Source organism: Thunnus maccoyii, chromosome 5, assembly GCF_910596095.1.
Source record: "Thunnus maccoyii chromosome 5, fThuMac1.1, whole genome shotgun sequence".
Lineage (NCBI taxonomy): Eukaryota > Metazoa > Chordata > Actinopteri > Scombriformes > Scombridae > Thunnus > Thunnus maccoyii.
Window position 1 is genome coordinate 18,056,833 of NC_056537.1, and position 24,722 is coordinate 18,081,554.

The 24,722-nt window shown below is 39.1% G+C and overlaps 1 protein-coding gene across 5 annotated transcripts in view; it reads left to right on the forward strand.

The window, feature by feature from the left end:
* Positions 1-24,722, forward strand: part of nr2f2 (nuclear receptor subfamily 2, group F, member 2) — a 213,125-nt gene that overhangs the window by 138,242 nt on the left and 50,161 nt on the right. For 3 of the 5 annotated variants that reach the window (XR_006096149.1, XM_042411177.1, XM_042411178.1), the window contains one exon: positions 13,975-14,029. Coding sequence is in view for 2 of the 5 variants with exons in the window: in XM_042411177.1 (XP_042267111.1) it covers positions 13,975-14,029 (55 nt within the window). In the remaining 3 variants the exon portion in view is untranslated. Of the gene's footprint in view, positions 1-13,974; positions 14,080-24,722 lie in introns of all 5 variants that reach the window. The other 2 variants (XR_006096150.1, XR_006096151.1) reach the window with 1 other exon arrangement.

The following is a 24,722-nucleotide window of genomic DNA, read 5'->3' on the forward strand; positions in this document are numbered from 1 at the left end:
CACATCGATGCACAGAGAATGGGGCTGTGGGGTTGTGTGTATTTGAGTGTGAGTGTGTGGTGCAAGGGGGGCCCTCTAATGTATGGGCGGGTAAGGCAACACCCCCCTCACGGCTTCTTCTCAGCTGATTAAACTCATTGAGAGCCAGACAAGTGGAACAAATAGATATAAAGGTTTGCCTGGCAGCTTACAGCCATTCAGATTTCTTCATTGAAACGGCAAGCACCAAATCTACATGGCCTGCTTTATGCTAACATTAAGCAACTGGAGTGCCTGTTTTTGAAATGAACCATACATTATGCACCACACTCGCTAAGATATCTCAGGTGGAAACTTTAGGAATAGTTACATGGATAGATACATTTTCTCTTGAGCCAATTAATTGGGAAAGTACACAATCAACTGTGATGTTTGTGGTTTCTGTTTAAACACAACAGCCTGAAAGTACAATGTGTTTTTGTGCAGCTTTGGCTAATAATTTGTTATTCATCAGAGCGTAACGTTATGATTTTAATTTAGGATAAGAGCAACATTACAGATTTGAAAAAGTGTTTATTTTTACAATCAATCAGCCAAAATATTAGAATTTTAAATCAAGAAAAATTTGCATTTCTCTCTTTGAATGAATATCCTTGTCATCATAACAGGTTAGCTTGTTTTTCATAACGTTGTGTGTGTTTCATTCAACCTGTTGTATGTTAACAATTTTTTAAACTTTTATGCTGTCAGCGTTCCTATACTGACAGCACATATAGATTATAATAGATTGTTTTATTTGTTTATAATTAATAAACAGTGAGGAACAAGATGATAAGAAACAATGTTTTCTTTGGCTATTTACACAGATATGAAGCACAGTTTAATTTTTTCCTCGTACGACATATCAGTTGCTATAAATTATAATATTTGGAAGAAATCAATAAAACCGATCAATGCACAGTGAAATGGTTCAGGATGGAATATAAACAAGTGATAACATACTAATCACATAGCATTTATTGTGCAGCCGATACAGCTGTCGATTAGATTGTGTGATTATGTTCTCACTGCAGATGTGAGAACAATCACTTTATGTCTCAACTTTAAATGTTATGAGATGATATTGAGATATTTATCTGTCTATCTATCTATCTAATTACAAGCCTCATTAAAGGTCAATGATTAAAAATGACTATGTAAGAAGGAAACATCACCTAGCATGCAGCAAAAACGAACTTCTGATTTCATAATACACTACCAATATGTCATTAAAGTCACTAAATATCCTAAATCAGGAAAGAGTAAAATAAAGAAAGCATGCACAGGATCCTATCCTATATGCATTGATGTAAATGGACCAACTGGAAAAGTACTCCACTGCAGTTGCTTCATAAAAGGGCCCCAATGATTTAATTGCCCTACTAGGCCTGGTGGTGGGGTCAGGTGAAGGGACAAGCCTGGAGCTTCCTTTTACAGCATATTTATCACTACTCTGTGGCACCCATTCACTCCCACTGAAGGGCTTTTACCATTAAGGCTCAGTTATTCAGTGTTTTCGAATTTTTGCCCATTCACTTTGTTTACATTGACGTCATGATGGGAAATCCCATTTGAAAAATCACAAATCAGAACCTGGTTTATTGCCAAGTAGGTTTGCACATACAAGGAATTTGCCTCGGTGTTGTGATGCATAACAGTCAAAATATACACAAAATTAAGTAATCCTAAATAATATAAAAAAGAAAGAAAGAAATTTACAATAAAAAATATGTAGAATATGTATATAATATGTAATATATAAGTGAGAAGTGCTGCTACAGGTTTAAATTTTAAATTTAAGAGAATGAGATGAAATGTACAAAATATGGAACAGGAATGCACAAATGTTCATAGTGTAAACAATATATACAGTGTGCAAATAATAATAATAATTATGATAATAATAATAGTAATAATACAAATTACGTTAATGTAATGTGCTGTGTTAGATCAAAAATCACAATGTGCAAATATTAGATTATGAAATTTTACAGTAATGTAACATGTAATGTCCATAGATGAGACAGACAGAAATAAAAGCAATATGAACCAGTGTCTGTACGACAAAAATAAATAAATCAACAACAAAATAATCTTTCAGTAATGGTGAGAGATGCTTCAGGGCAAATTACCCACAAATGTCCACAAAAAGCAACTAAGTCTAATTCTTATCAAATTATTGGTTGTTATTCATGATTCCTGTTATGTTTCATAGTTATGATTGGAACATGCCTACATTATTGAAATAAAGTCCGTTAACTACCATTGCTGGGCCTTTTACATCCAAACCTCACATATTTTAAACTCTCTGACTTGTCTTTGTCACACACCTGCTTGCACACACACACACACGTATTTTGCAGAGGAAGAGAGAGAGAGAGAGAGAGAGAGAGATGTTTCACCGAGTGTCTCACCCTGCAGAGAAAATAAGAAATAACCATAACTCCTTCCACTGCCAGCCTGCCCTGCATGACCCCTGTTTTAAGTGGGTAGCAGGTAATTGCTGAGGCGGTGTTACCCATCAGCCTACAAGTCCATGTGTGCCTTATGTGTCATCTCTATTTATTATATTCTGCACGCTCCCTGGGCCTTGGTAATCAATTTCACAAGGATACAGGGCTGATATCAGCTGCCGTGCACATTATGAGGCGAGCCCTCCTCTTATCAAGTGCAGAATTGCCGGCTAGAGGTCATGAACAGATAAACAGGGATGTAACACAACTCCCCCACTCACCTGCCCCCCAGTGAACACAAAGGTGGGAAGGTGATGTTGTGAGGGGGGTACAAAGAACAAAACACCCAGCAAGGAAAAGGTTGTGACCCTTGTAAGGTGCCTCTTGTTACGCCCAACCTTCAGAATTTCATCATCAGTGCTTCTGTCTGCTTAATAATTCGTAAGCGCCCGTCTCATCTCTCTCTTGAGTCAGCGTATGTGTGCGCATGTGGGTATGTTTGTGTGCGTTGGGGGTGGTTATGAGGCCTGCAGACACCCTCTCTCTGATTATCTCCAAGCACTCTTTGCAGACCTTTATAGACCAACCACAACTCCATCAATCATTTGCCCAGCCTTCTTACTCCTCAGGCTGCCCCATGTCCCACCTCACCACTGCTGGGCTAATATTATCTAAAGCTGTGTCTGTAGTGGCATGCACTGACTAAAAAACAAAGTTGATTCTTCCTCCACAACTTTGGGATTTAAAATATACATATTGATGATGTTTAGAGGGCAGAGAATCAGAAGAAGTCAAATCGAGCTTGTTTTTTTTTTTTTGCTACAAATAATTTTGTTCTCCGCATCCGATCCGGTCGATATAGCTGCTGAAGTGAGGTGTCAGGCAGCTACAATTTGTGAGAGAATTAAGAATCCATGTTTAAACATGTTTGCAGCTCTAAAGGAGAGATGTCAAACTAAGTGTTTATAAAGATCATTTGTGGTCAGTGGACAAGTCGTGCAGCAGTAGAAATGTCATGCAGTTGCATCAGCCTTAGTAAACATTAATTATGAGTCCATCTTTGTTTACTCATCCCTACACCCCACACTGGCAGCTGTGCATATTTGCCAAGAGGATTGGATCTCCATGTCACTATATTTTGGTGATATGCCTATACTATCAACCTCATAGATTTGAGGAAAGATGGTTGTTATTAATCGCTAAATAGGTCAGCACTATCATAAATGTTTAAATACTGAAATACTAAATGATGAATAGCATTTTGAAGGATACTAGATGTTAAAATATTTTATTGTGCACTCTTATATTTCTCCTATACAAAGTTTAGCTCCGGTAACCTGCCTTTTGTTGTAGACATGTGTCTGGCTCCCTCACCCTGCCCCCGCCGCACAGCTGACCTTGTGCAGCCTTTCCAGGCCAAAGACTTGATGAGTGTTTTTTTAGCCCTTCCCCCAACATCCCTCGGCATGTGCGCTGCACATCCGCTCTGTCATTAAACCCTCCACCCGTGGCTTTAGGACCCAACCATATGGTGCAGCTAGTGGAGTGTTGCAAGAAAGGCTTTGCTTTGGTCATAATCTGATGAATCTTTCTCAGAAAAGAGGTTTTCTATGATGACATCACAACCAATCGTCTGTACAACAATCTGCACTGGTGTGTGTGTGTTTGTTTGTGTGCGTGTGCACATGTGTGCATCTTGCATATTTTGTGTGTGTCATGCATGCATGTGGCTCTCGCCGCACATTAAAAGTGACAAATTAAGGAGAATGACGGAAATCCTCAAGAGACACGCGAGTGACATACTGCACGACTACATTTGTGGTACAAGTAGTAATGCACTTGTTTATGTTATTCAGTAAAACAGACAAACAGTGCAAAACATGTTTTACTTAAAAGTTTGTTTATAGTTCAATAATTGTCTAAACTATCCAACCACAAAGAGTTACTGTATGTTACAATATAAGAGGCCTTACAGAACATAGTAAATGGTTTAAGAGCCCTGGTACCTTGTGCAAGATGAAAGGTTGCCCTTGGAGTCGTTAGAGGCATGTTCAATAGCTGCACGAACAATAGTTGCCAGTTTCACAGTTAAGACATGACCAGTTGTCTGGCAACATGTTTAGTATGCAGCAAGCAGAGCGTATCACACACAAAGATGGAAGAGATTTTCTGTGGCTCACACAATCCAAAAGAAGCTATCAATTCCCTGACATAAGAGTGAATGGATATGGCTGATGTTCAGGAGATGTTATCGGTGTCCACATACTAAATCCACGAAAGAAGCAAGACAGTGACGTTCATGCTTGTATGGCCCGAGAGAAAACAGTGTAAATGAAAAACACGCTCTTTGTCGCGTTATCGTGGGTCGCATACGTGTGTGTGTGTGTGTGTGTGTGTGTGATAGGGAGAGAGAGAGAGGTGCATGGGGTTTGTTATATAATGCCGCTGAACCATTTTTTGTAGTTTTGGGGAGGTCACATGGAGTCATCTCTGGATTGACAGCTGTGCTTATTGAAAAAAAAGCCAAGTTTGGTAAATCTGGTATTTTATAGGCTGTAGTGTTGTGTGTGATGACCCCCCCCCCCCCCCCCCCCCCCCCCCGCCCTGTCTGCCTGTTATTTGGCTTGTGTTACTGCTGTCTTTGCAGGTAGTGGAGGTGGGTGTGGCAGAGTGTCATCAGCAACACATGGGCCCTGTGTGCCAGTTCTCCTTTAAAAACCCTCTTAGAGCTCAGTTGCTCGTGCGCTCTCCTCCTTGAGACACCCTTTGGTTTTTGGTTGGCGTTTGGCTTGTGTTGCTGCACTGTACGACGTTATACCTACATTATTTCCCCACTCGTGCGCTCACCTACACTGCTGATCTCACTCATTACACATGTCACTGTTAGTTTAGGCTCTGCTCTCATGTTATTCCTTTTTCAATAGTTTGTTGGCTTGGTTGTGTGTGTCTCCCTCTTTCCGTCATGGCTGCGCAGCCCGATTTGTGACATGTGTTATCCAGTTGATGTCAGGTCATGTTATTATCACAGCGGTGTTTTTTCAACATTATTACTCCCTTTATAGCGACCGACTGACCCAAAAAGGCAGAAAACCAAATGTGGTCACAAAACATAAGCTCATTTCCCCTTGGAAATTTGAATGAATGTAATTTCAGAGGCAGCTTAAGGACAGAGCAATGCTCCCTCATAATTTGAAATGTGTACAATTAATCCAAATTCCATCATGCTGGATTGCTAACTGAAACATTAAGCTATAAAAATATCTTTGGTCTCTCTTTTTGAAAACAGTACTAATGATTTCGTGACTTGTATAACTTTCAAAGCTGCCTCACACAAAGTTCATAGAGTCCATCCACACATAAAAAAAAAAAAAACAACATACTAGCATTTAGTGTAATAGGCCTAGAGGCCTCCTGACTTTCTCATTTAGCTCTTTTGTGTATGTTAGAGTAAGGGGCAAAGGGGGAACACAGGGCCTTAAGCAGTAATTTCACCAGAGTGAAGTGTATTGCAGATGGGAATTATTAATTTGTATCTGCTTTGCCTCAGTTCTACCACTTACTGAAGAGGGGGGAAAGTGTCATTCTATTCAATTTTTGTGTTTTCTGAAGTCTCTGGTCTTGAGCACAGCCTGGTCCAGGGTCGTGAGTGTTAAATGTCAAGCCTTGTAGTGAGCTGTCAAAGAACAGAATAGGCCCGGGATGATTGATGACTGGAGAGCCTGAAACCAAAACCTCCCAATTGCAAATGCTACCTTGCGTCAGTCTTCTTACCCCCTGCTTTCTCACTCCTGATAGTTGCTCACTATAGGGCGAGGGCAGCTCCCACATGCACATTCACACACAGTAACAGCCTCAGCATACTAGCATCACTAAAAGTGTCTCCTCTGCACACAGCCGGGAGTTGTTTTGTATGTATGTGGGTCGGTCCCTTGCAAGCGTTTAATCCCACTAAAAGATGAAAAGAAAAAGTGAACCACTGCTTTCAATTGCTTTTTTGGACTCAGGCTGTGACATTTGTAGTAATGGGAAGTTGTCAGAATCCAGAGGATAGGAAAATAAGTTAGACAATAACTGAAAAAAAAACTTCCGAGATGTAATGACAAGATTATTAATGGCTCAGGCTAGACCATACTTAGCCCCATGCATATTCAGCAGAACCATACAGATGGGCGTCTGGCTGTGAAAAGTTTTCTGCTGTCTGCTATAGGTCAATTAGTCTACAGTCCAACATCTTGATTTTTGTCAGTTAGCCTAAAAAAATACACTGTATGTAAGTACATACCGCAGATAAATCACATTGGTAGAACAAATTTAAGATAATTTGAACCTAATATGTAAATATAATGAATGGATCTTTTTTTTTTACATTATGTGCCATAGAATGTCCTTCCCTCATTTTTTTGAATAGCTTAATAAAAATAAATTCATTTTATTAAGTAGAAAGACAAATCATGTGCTTTAATGTTCTAAATTGCCTGAGGGTGCTCATATGTTCAATGTAATTATTATATATTGATGGCCCATGGAATCTAATATAGTGCAAATATTTATGCCTGCTAGCCTGTGACAGCTTCAACAAGGGGCACTTCTGATGAAGATATCTCCCTGAACACAGAAATGATCAAAGACTGTCATAGCATTACAATAGTTCCATTTGTCTGCCTTGGCAGGGACATACATCCTGCTTACCGGATGGTTAATCAGAGACTCCCTCTATCATCTTCATCAGAATTGCCTGTGGTTTCGGGGAATGTGTAAAAATGTGCTCACATTTCTTTATCTTCCTTTCTCCCACCGCCACTCACTTGTCCCCCAGATGCTATCTCCCCTCAAAGCACTGCCTATTTAGCAGATCAACGAATTATCTTTTTCAACCCTCAACACACTAATTACAATTCCTCACAGCTTTATTTATTCTTTGAGGGAGACTAGTACAAAGTAAAACCCAGCGATTCCAGTGTGACAGTTGTTGTTGTCGAGGCATATGATACTACCTACACATGTCAGGCTGAAGTCCCCTATTAAAACAGGGATCATTTCACTCACCTGAAGCAGAGAGCAAAGAGGCTGTGAAATCACAGCGTCAGAGCAGCTCAACACCTGCCAATCTGACCCGCAGTGACAGGCCACGCTCCTCTTGCCCACATTAATAACACAGATAAACATAAAGCTAAATACCAGGCCATGCTCTGTTAACTTTTATGTGGTTAAGAATGATTGGCTTTTTGCTTCACTACACCAGAGGGATCAAATACCCTGGAAGGATATCAGAGTGAGAGATCCTGCTCTGTTTCTTTAACTTGTATGCATATATAATTGTCAGTGTTCCCACTCAGGGTTACCTGCAACCTCTATGGACATGTCACACACAATATTGTGTGATATGTACGTAAGTGCCTTGGCAAGAGGCTGCACTGGGACTGTTGGACTTTGTATGCAGTATGCATATAAATGAAGTCTGGATGTGGACATACAGCTTTAATTAATACCTGCCCTTTTTTTTTAAATGACACTAAAAGATAAATACTGCATTGATTATTTTTATAATTTAAGGTCAGTACTTAAGTATCGCCTATACAGCCTTTTATAGGTTTTACTGTATGTCTCAGCTATATTTTGTTCACTCTGAAAAAGTAAATTATTAAAAGAAAATTTAAATAGTAATACATATAATTATCTGTTGAAGGTTGACATTGCAAATTTGGTTTTCAGGTTCGATTAATTCCATTTAGTAAATAGTTTGTATTCATTTTGAACGCTCATATTTTTGACTGTTGAGTTAATGCAGCTTGATTTGCTTAACTAATAGCCCTACCAAAGAACCATATTTCACAGCTTGACATTTAAAAGGGTGGAATTGAAGGTCGTTAAGAGGCAGGGGATGCGGGCAGACGTCTGCAACTGTTTGTTTACCATACCGCTCATTGGTGTCAGACTTCCTGACATTCTTGTACCTTATCTCCACTATTCTGAAGTCTGCAAACTGGTGCCAGTGAACAGGGGATGTGTGTGGGGTCTACTTCCATGGCACTGCATTGCGCTCACACCGGGACTGAGTCCAAAAGAGCCAGGCTTGTGCTTTTGAGGAGTCGGGGTCAGGAGAGATTAACCCATGTGATCCGGCAGCGCTGGGAGAAATTTGACTTGAGTGTGGAGCAGAGGTGCTGCAGAGGGCAGTGCAGGCCGGAACAGGTTCAGCCCCTGCTTGCTTATCTCTGGGCCCCACTGTCGACAAAACTCCCTTGGTCAAAGAGTGCTGAGAGTGGTGTAAAAAACGTGTTTACAACTCAAGGAGGTCAAGGGCTTGAGGACAGATTACTATTAACAGAATAATGCCACAGTCATTTAAAAAGAAAGGACGGCATGGATGCTGGTTTAGTGTGATGTTGCAAATAATCTCAGAAGATTATCTCACTTTTTCAGTTTATCATAATAACTCAATTACTATGTTACCCAACAATATTAGATAATGTTAGATGAAAAAAAAGGTTTAATTTAAAAGTGTAACTTTAACTACAAGGTCTATTAATGTATTATTTTGAAAAACGAGCAACTTAAATGTGCATAAATTCACAGACTAGAACGATATATCATGACAAGATAGAGACGGTACACTGTCTCAGATATATTGTATTGAACTGACCTATGCTGTATGTTTAAGCAGGCACTGGCTTGCCAATGTGTAATGGTTTCTTTGCCGAGTCATTCATCATAATTTTACTGTATTTAAATATAGACTCGCAGACACATGTGAGCCAGCTGGCAAGGGTGATAATCTTTAGACCTTGAAGTATTCTTTTTTTTTTTTTTCAAACACATGAAGGATCGATTACACATGCCTGAGTAAATAGGTGACAAAAACACAGTGGAGTACTTCGCCCTATAGATCGCCGGGGCAGCTGCAAGGTTGTCAGTCACGACGATGAATAGCGTCACACTTCTTTGAGGTCTTTGCCTACTTTAGGGCCTGTGATCAGACCAACTTGGATCGCTCTGTATCCATGCAGACTAACATCAGTGACAGGTGGTCTGCTGCCTTAGTTTTAATTGCATCTCTGTAACAAACGCACTGAAGGAATGAACAAATTCTTCATGCATTACCCTGCAAGATTAGAGCGCAGTAAAACGGCAGTAGATGCCAATGAGGACTAATGTTATTTCACTGTGTGTTTCCAGTGGCTGACAGCTACAACTGACATCTCCCCTAAAGGTTTGGTGACCTCCATTCTTGCCCAAACCTGTCTAAACATACTATTTTGACATTGTTCCAGGGGTTAGCAATGTGAAGCAGCTGTTTCCCTGTATATGAGTTCAGTCTGAGCTTCACCCCACAACGCCCCCCCCCCCCCCCCCTTTTCTTACTCTCCTTCTCTCACACACAGATACAAACACAAAAACACACTGTGTCTGTCATCCCATCCTCACACACTCCTCTCTGTCTGGGTGCTTTGTCTCCTAATGTACTGCAGCTATGGCCCTTGAGAGCAATTATTGCTTCAAGTCAAACATCATTATGACCTGATCAATGAAGACAATGTAGATACATGTAAATGGGTGAATTATGGACATAGAGTGACTGATAATTTACATGAAAAAAATATAGGCTGTATGCTAAATGTATGTTTTATTTGTCTGCTTTCATCCCTCAATTAATATGTATGACTATATGAGTTTAATTCTACAATGCTTGACAGCGTATGCTCCATAAGATAAATAATTAATAATGTTATTAATAACTAATAACAGGTTATTAAGATTATCAAGGTTTTATAGTCACAACAGGTACATTTTTTATATTTACATTTTTTTTAATCTACCTATTTTGCAAAGGATGCTGTATAGGTTTCCCTCAAGGTTAACATGTTAAAACATTTGCTTCGTGCTGTTTATGTTTCATGCGGTGTGGTCCTTACTTTTTGTTGCAATCCAGCATGAATTCATATTAAATGTGACTGCATCCATCAGCACCTCCCTGGCAGCGCAGTTGTCTGGCTCTCGGTGTTTAATCTATTAAAGTGCACCCTTGCCTTTTTCCATGACATTGAGAATCTGAAACTGGCTTTGAGCTGACATCATGTTTGAGGATCAGACTTCCATTGACATGGGCATACTCATATCTCCTTGTCTTATTGATGCCACGACTTTAAGGTTATTGAGCTGTATTTTGTTTCAGTTGCATAATCCCTTTCTGTAAAAGAAAAATACTGGAATTGTTTTATGTGCCTACAGTGAGAGATGTGTACACTAAACTGGACCACAAACAACTAAATGACTAATGTAGACAATAATCTATTTAGAGGAACATTTGAATTGGCAGTAAACCCATAATCTACAAGAAATTATGAATTTTATTCATTCTGTTTACTTGTTTCCACTGTAGTTGATTAGGGGCACTTTTGAGTTAAATGCAGTCAGAAAAAAGTCTGATTCACTGTGATCAGACTCTGCAGGTAAATGATACTGTAACGTAAATGAATAATTCAAAAGAAGTTAAAGGTAAGGGAGATTAAAGGTTCTACCTCTGACCCATATCAGATTGACCCCAAAAAAATATCCGTAGGTTTGTGCCCTCAAGCCAATTACTGCAGGTGCTTAAATTAATCTTATACTATTTTTCTTATAGACCTGCACTGTATTGCCAGTTGATAAACAATAGTCCTTGAACATGTACACAGCATATGAAATGTTATATTTGCAAGGCTTCATGTAAAAGGGTCCCTCTTTCTCAGAAACATCATAAACTTATTCAGGAAGTGATGCACAGACAGGTTTAAATATTTTCTAATTAAAACCCTGAAAAGAAATATGAATATTTATGAAGAAAGCCATACATTATAACACTGAGCATCATCATTGCTGTACAGTATGTCAGGCCATCACATAACCAAAGCAATGACTGCTTATCACCAAAGGTGTCACCAAAATCAAGATAATCGTGAATCCAGCAGGACCGTCTATTTAATATTCTGCAAAGAGCTGCAAAGAAAGGAAAGTGAAAATGGAAGCAATTCCTCTTGACATTATTTCACATTTAAACTCTTTGTATTGGCACCTGCAGAAAAAAGGAACAACTGTCGGTGATGTGATTAGCCTAAGCAATGCTGTAACAAGGAGAGAAAAGAAAGCAGCAGTAGCTGGTACTTTAAAGTGTCAGAGTCTTTGTAGCAATGACTAGTTTATGATGCTGATGTCAAGCATCACACTCAATGAGGCCTTTGTCCCAGGCTGAGACCAGGGCAGTGGGAAAACTGCCCACTCTTAGTCGGCAGGCCCATCCATCTTTCCATGAGGCCTTGCCGTCCCCTTTGCATCAAAACTCTTGTGTATTAAAGATCTCTTGGGTTAATGCGCTGGAAAATTGGCTTGCATTTTTATTGGTGGAGGCCAGCTAAATGCAAGAAAAACAACTCACGGAGGGTAGAAAAGGACGAGAAAAATATCTGGAGGAGTGATTGTGGAGGGCAGGCCCTCAAGACTTGCTTCCTGTGACTCTGCTAAAAGAGAGCCCTGTCTGACATGCCAGAGATGATATTGTGCTCGGGCTGAGTGTAGCTCCATCCATTTATCATTACAGTCATAACCGGCGGTTGTTATTGCCGAAGTATTGACCTGGTCATGATGTCTGTAATAGGACATTAGAAATAAATCTAAGGAGAAAACCGGTGACGATAGAAACAAGAAATATACTATTTTCATCCTGCTTCACCTCTACAGTCAAGGATTACATCTCTTATTAAATTAATCACCTTTTTTTCTTTTTTTAAAGTTGGATTTTGTAAATCTATTTAAAAAATCAGTTCCAGATAACCCATCCATTTGCTCCAATGAGAAGTTTATCTCTGAGAGTGTTATGGACACATGCAGTCTGCTTGTGTCACCTACTGCCTCTCGTTCGTTTTGATGAAGGAGCTAAAGTCAAACCTCAGCACGGAAAACATCAGTTCGATCAATGAGTGTGGCGTGACTGACCTACTAGACACATTTATGGGTGTGGGAGGCTAATTAGGAACCACTTCCCAGGCTTGGAAAGACAAGCCCACAGAACAGCTGCTGGTCAGCACTGGACTATCCCTGGGTCAAATAGGTGGCAGCTCGTCACGGACAGTGACACAGCTATAGGTCTAGAGAGGCCAATTTACTTAATGGCTAGCCCTGAGGCTGGGGAGTCCCAGTATTTCTTTACTTGGACACTTGTAGATGACAGTGCAAGAGCCAAAACGATCCACTTTATCACAGCCGGTCTCACAGGAGATGCATGACTGGAGCCGTTTTACGGGAGAATCTTTTGTCTTTAAAAGTTAATTTAATGAAGTGCAATGCTGAAAGTTGTGGTGATAAGTTAGTTATAAAAATTGTTTACATCAATTTAATGCTACATTAATCATTATAATGTTTAACTGCATGGCGACAGTTCAAGAAGATTTTGTTTTGTCACAAGCAGCAGTTCTCAAGGGCTTTATGTCAAACCTGGTCATTGACACCAGCAATCGAAACTGCAGCTTCTTTATTTTTTTATTTTTTTTCGCGATCATGCCCCTGGGGGTCAAAATACTTTAGTCCCAGACGTCTCTTAACACACAGATGTTACAGTAACACAGGCAGGAAATCATGCCCAAACATCACCTTTGACCTCACATGTCAGCTGATCCACCATCACCTCTTTTGAAATAGACTCTCAACTTCTATAAATTACCAGATTTTCCCACCATGTCCCTCCATTCATTTTGTCTGGCTCCAGCCATTTTCCACTACAGACCCTGCGGTCAACTAATAGTGATTGCACAGTTGCTGAAAATCTGTCCCCTTGGGTTCACAGAGGTCAAAGGGCTCACACCAGGGTCAGAGCCTGTCTTTATGTCTCTTCCCACCAAAGGCTTTGTGGTGAATAGAGAGCCCCAGGAAACAAAAGCTTTCAGCAAAGACAAGCAACTTTGCTCAATACATCAGCACCTCCACTCGCTGCCGCCCTCCCTGGTAAAAACACACTTTCTAACTGAGATAATGTGAGATTGAGGGGGAACGAAATCCACAAAGACATTTAAAGCAAGCAAAGAGGAGAAGTGAAAACAGGAGAAATAGATCATTTGATCTCCTGTCCACATGTAGCGTTGGAAATGCCCCTGAAAATAGATGGAAACAAGACATTCAACAGCATTATGATGCAATAGAAGACATTTTGCTGCCGTGATATAAAACTTGCAACTTGCAAATGTACAGGCACATACAGTGCTTCACAGTATTTCTTTTAAATGACCACTTTTTGTAGATTAATGTAAATCTCCAGCTGCAAACTGGATTTAGCAAAAAGTTGCATCATCATGACAAGGTTTTCTACGACTCTATCAGGAACCTATAGTTTAAGTTGCTGAAACACTTTTTCTTCCTCATCTTGTTTTCTCTATCATTGCATTTGACCCTTGTAAAACTGTATCAGCAAACTAATAACCAGGCTGGCCTCTAATCTACTGCCTTTGTTCCCTTCTTCTCTTATAATGTGTTGCAGATTCCAGAGGTTGAAACTGGCAGGGAGATTTTAAGCAAATGGCATCTGGTTAAAGGTCAGATTCGGGGGGCCCAGTGGGTGAAAGGTTGAATAACTTCAAGGAAGGTAGTGATCAAGTCTTTTGGGAGATGTTTTAGACCTCGTTTTAAGTAACTTCTTATCCTATGATCCATCTAATCCTTTAGAATCTTAGAGAAAACATTTAGTGCTATTGATCATTTGTGTATCGCATTTACAGACGCATGTTGCAGGTAAATGATTTATATTGTAAACTTTAAACAACAATTTAGTCAAAATGTTTCAGCATTGTTTTATGCTGTTACTGTCAATTTGGTATTTTATCGTTTTTGGCTGATCAGTTTAAACAAATATGGAATGTCCTCATTTTGATTTATTATTTTAACCAGCTTTTAAAAATAAGAAAAAAAAAACCCTTTGCTGAAGGGATCACAGTCTCGAGTTCAAACTGCAGGTGTGTAAAATGGAACATGCACTTTTCTTCTAAATTAGGCATTGAGGGCTTGGAGAGAGCGGTAGGGAAATTAGTGGAATAACTGGTTGATTCTAACCAGATGATTGCTTCAGTTGGACACCAGAGAGTTTTCATTAGGTCTCTAATTTACAAGCCTCCCTCTGCATTCCAGCCCATGGATCAACTGCCCCAGGTCTTAAAGACCTCCTTTAGCCTTTGCCCCTTGCAAAAGTGTTTTGCGAAAGCCATGCAGTTTACAAACTGAATTATGGCCAAGTTAAACTTCAAGTGTCGAATGAATTGGTACTCTAATGTTATCTTCGTGCAACTTTTATTATTCTTAATGGTGTAAGTGGTACTATACATCCTCATCAGTCAGCTCTGTATGTGAGTTATGTTACTAAGAGCGAAAACAAGTAGGATACAGAAAACAGGCGTGTACAAAGCCATGTGCAGGTGGAATTCATTGCCAGTACATATTGTTCATGATAATACTAAAGATCGGTTCAAAATTTTGTTAAAACTGTATCTCCAAATATTTTAGGAACCATAATTGAACTGTGTGCGTGTGTGTGTGTGTGTGTGTGTGTGTGTGTGTGTGTGTGTGTGTGTGTGTTTGTGTGTGTGTGTGTGTGTGTGTGTGTGTGTGTGTGTGTGTGTGTGTGTGTGTGTAAACTAGGAAAAAATGGTGTAAGAAATAAAATGTGAACCTGGGTGAAACTATAAATCGCCCCTGGCAGAGAATGAGAAATGTATTTTAATACCCTATTTTTTGGAATTAAATGTGTGAAAGCGCAGGATGAATAAATATATAATTTAAGGAGGTCATTCAGACAAAGATTTAAATTTACTACAAATGACTATTTATTTGTATGAAGAAGGAAAAACTTCAAGTTTGCTATGAATTCTTGAGGAATTGTGATTGATTAATAATTGTGTCTTTGGCTTTATGTCTATTGAAACAATGACAATTTTGTTTCTCCTCCATATGTACCTGATCATTAATTCAGTGAGATGAACTGTTTTGTTTGTTGTGTTTATGTGGCTCGAGTGTGTATAAGTGTGTATGACTGTATGTGCGGTGGACCCCAGGAAGAATAGCCAGTGGTTATGCTGGTGCTAATGGGGATCCTAATAAACACAGAAAGAAAGAAAGAAAAGACTGTAAGTTGAGGCAGTTAAACCTTTACTGCAGAGGCTGCCCTTAAATACTTTTAAAACTTTTACACTTTTGACCTCAGTAACATATTCAAGGAACTGGACTTTGTATTTATTTATTAGGGACAGTGTACATTAATCAACATTAGACTGCCAATACATGATAGTTAGCCAAGACTGACTAAATTTTAATCTACCTGAGTGTTGCAATGGCCATAATTTCACAAACCACCTTCTTAACATTTGGTCACGCAATAACCTATTAATCATTTTGCATCAATCACCAATTGATAAAGCACACGTGTCACCAGATATGTCAAAGCATGTTGAAGGTGGTTGCTGATACAAACGAGTGCACATTGTGGACTGCAAGCTGTAAACTTAACAGTGATTCCATCAAACACAGTCATACTAACAGCCTATGAAAACCTGTGAACTCTCATATGGTGCTGATAAATCTGAGGTTGCTGTTAATTGTAGTTTAATTCCCATTTAATGCGGATTCACTGACAAACAACCCAAAAGCATAAACTTTACAACTATACAGTAAAAATAGAAATAATTTAAATTGACTGATTACACTGACTGATTGAACCTGCTACAAAAACACAATATATGTTCCATTGGATGGAGTCTGTATTCTGGTTCAGTGATCATTAAAAAGACACTAAACCACCCAACAACACTGTGAAAAACAATTCTCAGTCCTTACCATTTATTGTTTAGTAGACACTTTCCTTATCTTCCCAAGTTGATTGAATCATCTGAGATTTTGTCATGCACCCATGTCAAGCTGGAAATCAAGTTTACATTTAAAAAAAGAGAAATCAAGTAGAATATAGCAAATTTTCATGATTTCTTCCACAGAGCTCCTTCATTTATAAAATAATCAAGCAAAATAATTCAACTTTACAATCCAAGACACAGAATATCTTGATCATAACCAGCTCATAAAGTTAGAGGTGATAAAGAAACTTCAGATAAAGTTCACTTAGCAATGTTAAGCCAACGCCTGTCACAGATGTACGTGCTACATATGTTATATTTAGAAGTTCTTGTACCAAAATATTGTCGACTCCGCTGACAGCTTCTACCAAGGGCATACAGACTGTTCCTCTAACTTGAGCACCACCCTGGGTCACTCTAACAGCAAACCTTCAACAACTGTTCAGGATGTTTTCATTCATCAGATCAAGTTCACTTTGATAAATTAACCTGTGTGTGTGTGTGTGTGTGTGTGTGTGTGTGTGTGTGTGTGTGTGTGTGTGTGTGTGTGTGTGTGTGTGTGTGTGTGTGTGTGTGTGTGTGTGTGTGTGTGTGTGCATGTGCGGCACTAAAACTATAGTACACAGGAGGAAAGAATCTATACAAACACATGTAAAAGGACACATTTTTCAGATGTAATGGCCTCTTTAAAGATTTTGTGTTAGTAATGATGATTTATATATTAACTGCTGAAAACCCATTACAATTTGCCAGAACTGACACAGTGGTAGTCTGGTTAAACACATTTGGCACAACAGATAACAAGTGTTTACACAAAATGTTTACACCATCCATAATATGAAATTCACTCGATTCAAATAGTTAAGTATAGATTGTAACGCTTTCCAATTCATCATAAGCAAATTCCAAAAATAAGCCACAGTTTTCCTGGCATGTCGCAGATGATGATGTTTGTAAACAGTGGGATGGATGCAGGCGGGCCATGTGCCTCTGCTAATGATGTTGTAGGAAGGGAGGGGAACACTATGGGAGGCCCCATGCTGCTGCTTAACTCTCTCTTAGCTGCCAGGTCATGTGTGATTAAGAGGTTTGTGTTACCTGGAGCCCTGCAGAGGAACTTTCCCCTGGAGGGGAGTTTGTCCCATCCACCTAATCTGAGGAGGCCACGAATGGATACGGCACCATTTACCGGTAGTTTTATCACTCTTTTTCCCAGGGGAACTCTCTCAGGCTTCATATTCAATTTAGTAACCAGGCAGGAGCTTACTCACCACTGTAGATTAAATGCTTTTTATACATCGGGCTTACTTTTAAATCACAGATATATACTGTGTGTATTAGAAACATTTCTGAAGGTTAAAACAGTAAAAGGAAAGCCAGCATTCATGTCACTGTTATACATATAAATTACATGATCACATACTGTGCACATACAGTGTATTCAACATTTGAGGACAGTGTAAAAAAAAATGTTTAATGTGTTCATTGGCAAAAAGCTAAAATAAAAAACACACAAATATACATGTACAGAAATTACTATCTCAGTGATCCACTTATAAACCTGTCAATATGTTTTAAATGAACATCCACAAAATGCTTGTCCCCTGTTTTTTTTTATTGACCACGGATAATAAATAGTCTTCAAATTGTCCCTGAAATTGTGTCCAACAGTGATTACAACTGGCATCACGCTGTGTTTGTGTGCAATGGAGCACGGGCAGAGATGAGCGGGGGTGTTGAAGAGGGATAGAGCTGAGACAGTAGTGGGTTAGGAGGTGGCATGCAGGACAAAGAAAAAGTATCACAGAGAGAGAAGTATAAGCATGACCATGCTCCTGTCCTTGTTTGTAAAATGATGAATGAGAGGACAGTGTGGTGTCGGATGTGTTATTTGAGAGTTGACTTTAAAGAAAGCAACAGTACCTAACTTCACCTTCAGAATAATTGTTTTCTGATTCTGTAAAAGGTTTGTTTACATTAAGATTACATTACGATCATTTGAAGAACACACAATATAATGATTTCCTATCAAAAACGCAAGTTCTTCAGTTATGTATGAAAACCTTTATTTATACTGACAGAATAATTGCATCAATAGAATCATCTCATCCTCACTTAACTTTATCAATAAAAGTGTATCTAAAAATCAGAATGACATGTTTTCAAATTCTAAGCCAAAAACAAAATGTTAAACTCGGTACAGACTCATTTTTTATTCGTATTTTACAAAGATTCTTCTTAATGTTTGACAATAAATTGTGTCAGGGTAACAATGTCAAAGGAATGAAATTTAATGATTACTCCAACCCCTCAGCCAGACCACTGCTGCCGGTGCCAAAGTGGTTGTGGTTCAAATAGAGAGCACTGAGGAGACAACTGATATTGTCAGCATGTTGAGTTGTTGCAGTGTTTTGAGTGGGAGAAGGAGAACCAGGGGAGCCCCAAACAGGGACGGGGCCGTGAGTTCCGCCAGCTGCACCCTGTCTTTGAGGAGGGGATGGAGAGCTTCTCATTGAGGTTGGCAAACGCTGGCTCATAAACTTTCCCCTGTCTCTCCCTTTGATTTTCCTTGGACATCTGCCTGGCCCTCCCATCAGGAATGTGCAGCAGCTGTTTGCTGCAAGTGTCTTCGCCGTGTGAACTCAGGCTTGTGCACGGGTCCTGGCTTAATGAATTGAGCCAATTCAAACTGGGTCGCCTGGGACACTGGGCCCTGGTGCATAACTCTGCTCCGGGGATGACAAGCAAGCTCAGAGAAAGAGGCTGGGAAATGTATATTATAGAGGTTAACCATTTGCCCTCATACTGTAATTGGCTTAGATTGTCTAGCAACCGGATTTGCAGGGGCAGAACCTGCGCCATGCTGCAGTGCAAAAGTTCAGCTGCAGCTGACATGATTGTGTGATCTTATGTGTGTGTGTGTTTGTGTGTTAGAGGGAGAATGTGTAAATGTAAGCCAAACGCATGGATAGACCGCAGACACACATTAAGTACACAACAAGGTGTGTGAGTTGAAATTGCAACAGCAATGCAACACAGATTTAATTTGTTTGACATTCTGTTATCCTGCAGCTTGTAGAACCGGGTAGACAGGTTGTACAGCTGTGCCAGTAAAAGTTGCGAAAGCACAGTTCTGTTGTTTTGAAAGGTTGCAAGCGTACTACAAATTTGTATAATTTGTGTTACAATAAATTTAGCACAAAATTAAATTATGCATCATTAATGATTTTGTTATATGTTCCATTTCCTGTGGAAAGATTTCAATGGGACATTTCTTGTGTCTGGCTTTAATTGGCATAGATACATATAATTCTTTCTGCAAACTGATAAACTTTATGCAATTTATGTGATAGATAGAATTCCCTCATGCAAAAAGGAATTCCTCTTTATTTTCCCCTCTTTACTTTTTTTTTTTTCCTAAGCCAAAGAAAGGTCCAGACTTTACTCACAATGCTCATCCAGACTTTAGACTACGACAGACAAGAGGATTACTGATAATGTGGACAGTCTTTATTCAAAAAGAGCTGGCAAACATGACTGAGTTGACTGACGGGGAGAAGAATCTGATGCTGCTTGTTTGTTTGAACGAGGAGATTAAGGAGAGCGAGAACACAGAATTCAGGAAAGTAAATACCACTGAGAGATTGCCATCATTGTCAAACCAGTGAGGCCCACTCTTCAGAGCAGTTGCACCATTTGCTTTATTGTAACCAGAAGAGTCTTTCTTTAACACTAGTCATAAACCCTCGACTGTTAATAGTTTAAAAAAGAAAAAAACAACACATAAGCATGTAGTTTATGATATTTCCTAGGAGGGCATGTCTGAATACTGAAAAGGCCCCCATGTTCATTTGTTTTGAATCTTGCCATTATTTTTTTTCCTTGTGTATTCCTGTATGACCGGCCACGCAGCACAGTGAGGGGAACTCCATGAGCCATGATGAGTTGTTTAAAATCTAATCAGAAACTAACAAGTCCCTGGTTATTTGTTTCAGCCTCAATACTTGAGAGTTCCCAGATGTTGTGGAAGGTAGGGAGTCGATTGTTTATACAGCGGCGAATCTCTCCCAAACACACACATTCTATCAGCCTTCATGGCTATCTATCAAGGGAGGCACAAGTTACAGTTTTTCTGAAGTCAGGCAGGCACAAAAGCCCTTCAGCAGCAAATTACAACTCCCACCCCACCTGCTGAAGCCAGCGTGCTGGCGGCGCAGTGTTCAGACGGTAACCTGCCTCCGATCGATCGGTTGTTGTTGCAGCTGTGCTCTGGTTGATAGTTTATTTAAGCGGCTCCACATGCTTGTTGAGGGGAAGGCAGCTGAATACATAAAACAGGCTCTCAGAACCACTTTGTGGTCCGGCTAAGAGTAAATGGAATAATAAAAACCAAATGGTTTCATCCCATGTTGTAGGCTCATAAATCCAGGAAGTTGCTTCTTACCTTTATGATCCGACGCATGTAGCATGTTAGTTTTTGTGGGATGAGTAGTGGGTTTACTTTAAGACAGTATGTCTTTTCAGCTAAATGAGCAAAAAATGTAGATCTGCTCAACTGTGACTGTTTCATCTGCATTAACTACTCATAATGCATCTCATTTAATAATCCTTATAAACAGAGAAGTGATGTGTTTCATTTGACAACATTTTTCAAAAAAATGTACATTGAAGTCGTTTCAGTCAAATTTCAGCAGTCTACATTTAAATATACTGTGTTTGTCTATGAAGTAACTATTAAGTACACAACATTGACCATAATAATATCAGAACATAGAGGAACTGAGCTCCATGTTCAGCCCTGTGTGATTTAAGTCCTCTGTTTAGTCAGCTAGGCTTCAAGGTCAAGCCTTGACTCTCTCCAGAGAGGTCAGTGACATCCCCTCTCCATTCACACTGTTTCCTTCCCTTCAGCCAGAGGGGAGGATGTATCTCTAACTTCCTGCTGCCATACACACAGACAGGAAATTAGTAATTTGCTGTGCTATGCCTGACATTTCAAGTGTTCAAAGTTACATGCTGCTGGACTGTAAGAGTTTTTCTGCTTTACTGCAGACTGTAACATTCAACCTAGTTGAGATATTTACAGAAACACAGATACATTCAAAGAGAAAATCTGAGTTTGAAATTAAGTTACAAGAAAATCACTACTGATCATTTTGAATCAATTCATCACTTAAAAAAATGTCCTTTTCAGCCATGGTACTGTTATACTGATAATAAATGATATTGTAGATACAGTCGATAGTAAGCGTTACTGCTGCCCTGCTTATCAACAAAGCCTCTGACAGGTTGATAAGCACAGGACGACTCAGTGGGAACAGGACGACATCAATTGTTTACAAGTGATGTCGTCCTGTTCCCACTGAGATTTAAAGACACAGCTTTCTGTCTCATTAGTTTTTGGCTGTTTCTTAACTTATCAACAAAGATGTTGTGGAGTAAGCCCAGCTGTAAAAGTGTTTTTTCTTTTTTCTTTTTTTAGTGTAAAAGAGCAACTAGTTCTGTATTTTTCACAGTATTTTAAACCATTTTAAAAATCAACTAGTAATAACTGGTATTAAAAGAAGAAATGAAACAATAGAGTTGGTAAGTAAGTGGGTTTACAGTGCAACAGACAAACTGTGACTGTTCTTGTCAGATGAGCATAGCTAAATCATCCATTTAAATAGGGAAGTAACTGCTTTGAAAAATCCGGTAAACTGAAAAAAGTCAAAAGTGGAAGACTTAAGTCAACAGCCTCAGAAGATACTATAAGTAAGTAACAAGCCCCAAGAAGAAAATGCTAGAAGTGTGTGGTCTAAGCAGTAATCGGCACTGAGAGTCATGGGTACTCCAGGATTTATTGCCCTTCAACTTACCATACTGACCAGAAAACCTAATTCAAGTTAAACGATTTATAACTGATGGTCATAACACACCCGATGATACTGTTAAATTGTTCAGATTACTGCTGTTAACAAAATGAAGAACAGGCTCATTAGCTGGATGTTAGCCAGCAAAGTTTAGATGTTTATCCTTGTATATTCTTGCATTTGCAGTAGATCTATTAACCACTCAGAATAAGAAGTACAAAACTGAAACAAGTAAATCTAATTTTTTTTATGGACCCTTAAATTGAATAAAACCCAGGAAAGCCACAGTTTGTCCTCATCCGTCTCATTCTAAAACTTATGATCCACATTTTTCAGTAAAGTTGTTGAATGTTCCGAACCAGATTACATCCCCAAATCCCTGGAAAATCACCCGCTGCTTTCATGTTGGGAAAATCAGTACATCATGAAATATGAATTTCCTTTCTCAGATTACAGTAATGCTACCACAGGAATTTGAAACATGACTTTGATTTTAAGGTAGATTTAAACTTTGGGTAAATACTGTTCATTTGTGACATATGGTTACTGTTACATGTTTTGGCTATGTCATTACAGACTGTAAACTCATTAGATCACTTAGGTTTGCAGTATAGTGTGGTTTAGAAACATGGTATGATTCGACCATGAACTTCCTAAAAAAATATTGCAAGCACATTGTGTTAAAGAACAAAAGGTGTACAGTGCTGCCAATTCAAAAAAAACCCAAAAAACCCAAATTAGAGGGATTTCATTTCATCTTTTGTTGTCAGATGTCGAGCAGCTGCAGTTGACTTTTCTGGCCCTTGGAAACAACAAAAGGTGAGCCACAGAAAAAGCCAGCCACTCTGATATTGTGGATATTTCTGTACACTCCCAGGGGTCTGAGCTTGCCCTAGAAATGGCTGAGGACTGAAAATATGTTGTTGGAGCAATATTGTTTATGCAGAGCACAGGCTCGTTGCAGGGGAATATTCAGAAAACAGTTTGGCCCTCTTTTACTCCAAGATATTTTGGCCCATGTCTCCCTGAGAATGACCTGAAAACCATAACCTAGATTCTATCATCCAATTAAAACAATTCAAGAAAACAAGCCCAGGAATAATAATAACTGCCACCATATTTAAATGATGAATCATGCAGCACAACTTACATGTTTATTTATTTTATGCAATGTTAAAGCATGGATTAAACTTGATGCACACAGAGTCGCTGCAAGTACTTTTATTAATGTGTGTTTGTTAAGTTTAAAGTGAAATACCCTGAAATAAATCACAGACTGGACTGTTTTAAAATGTTCACAAAATTGAGTTATAAGGTCATTAGTTGTAGTGCAACATGTGGAATATGTCTCAGCAAAACTTCAAAACCATGTCACTGTCTATTCAGGGTCAGAGAGGAAGCTCTTTATAGACGCTCACATACATAAACAGAGCATGACTTCCTCATTCCATTTTCAAAGCATTGCAAGTCATTATTATTGTGTTTTCTTTATACTGTTTGCTTCGAATGCAGTTTTGTAATCTTGTTTTGCTCGACACTTTTGGAGCATTTTTTTTATTTCATCCACACAGCATGTACATTATGTTCTCTCAACATTAACGACTCTTCTCACTTACAGAAGATTTAAATTTTCTGACTTGAGCTGCACAGTAACACATCCACATCTGGCACTGAGTCCAATAACACATCTGGCTTTGGGAAATTTTCTTAAAACAGTAACTAACCAGTAATTACACTCCTAAAGACGATGTAATCATCTGTTCTGCTCTTTGAGGGATTCTCCGAAACACCCTTGAGAAAATCTGGGCTATCAGTTATAGAATCGGTTGCATTATTTTTTCTTACCTGAACCAACAGCACATTTCTATTATGACGGGCTCTCTAATTACCTTTGCTATTTATGGTGCACTAACCATCTGCTACTGATTCCTTCATTATCTTGAACACGACAAAATGATTAGGGCATCGTCGGAGAGAGTCATGCCTCTGCCAAGGTTAGGCACTTGTCATCACATATTGTTTATCAAAAGTCACCAAACACACTTGAAAATAATTAAAACCACTAATCACTTTATTGCTAAACTTTTAAGTGAGAAACGCCACATTTGAGCAACCAAAAGGTCTCTGTTTTACGGAGTGCCTCAGACGCTTTAAGATTTATAGGCATTGGGCGAAAGTGAAAATTTGTGAATGTCCCATTTGCTCATAATTGACAGGTGTGGATGAAAGTATTTTTAATAGCAGTCACTGAGTGTTTAATACATCTGTGAATGGTCCTATTTTTACATTTAGAGCATTTTAAGAATTACCAGTCATCTCTTACAGTACTTTAAACCACCTTGAGCATTCAGCAGGCAGAATATCAAATTTCAGATCAAATTTTAATACAAGTGTGTCCTCACCAGAGAAACGAGAGCACTGGTCATTTGTTCAGACACTTAAAATGACCTATGGCTATGTTTTCCCAGTAAGCGACCTATTGCAGACACTGTCATCTCCTAGAAGCAAAAACGAAAGTGGCAGGATGTTATTATACCGCC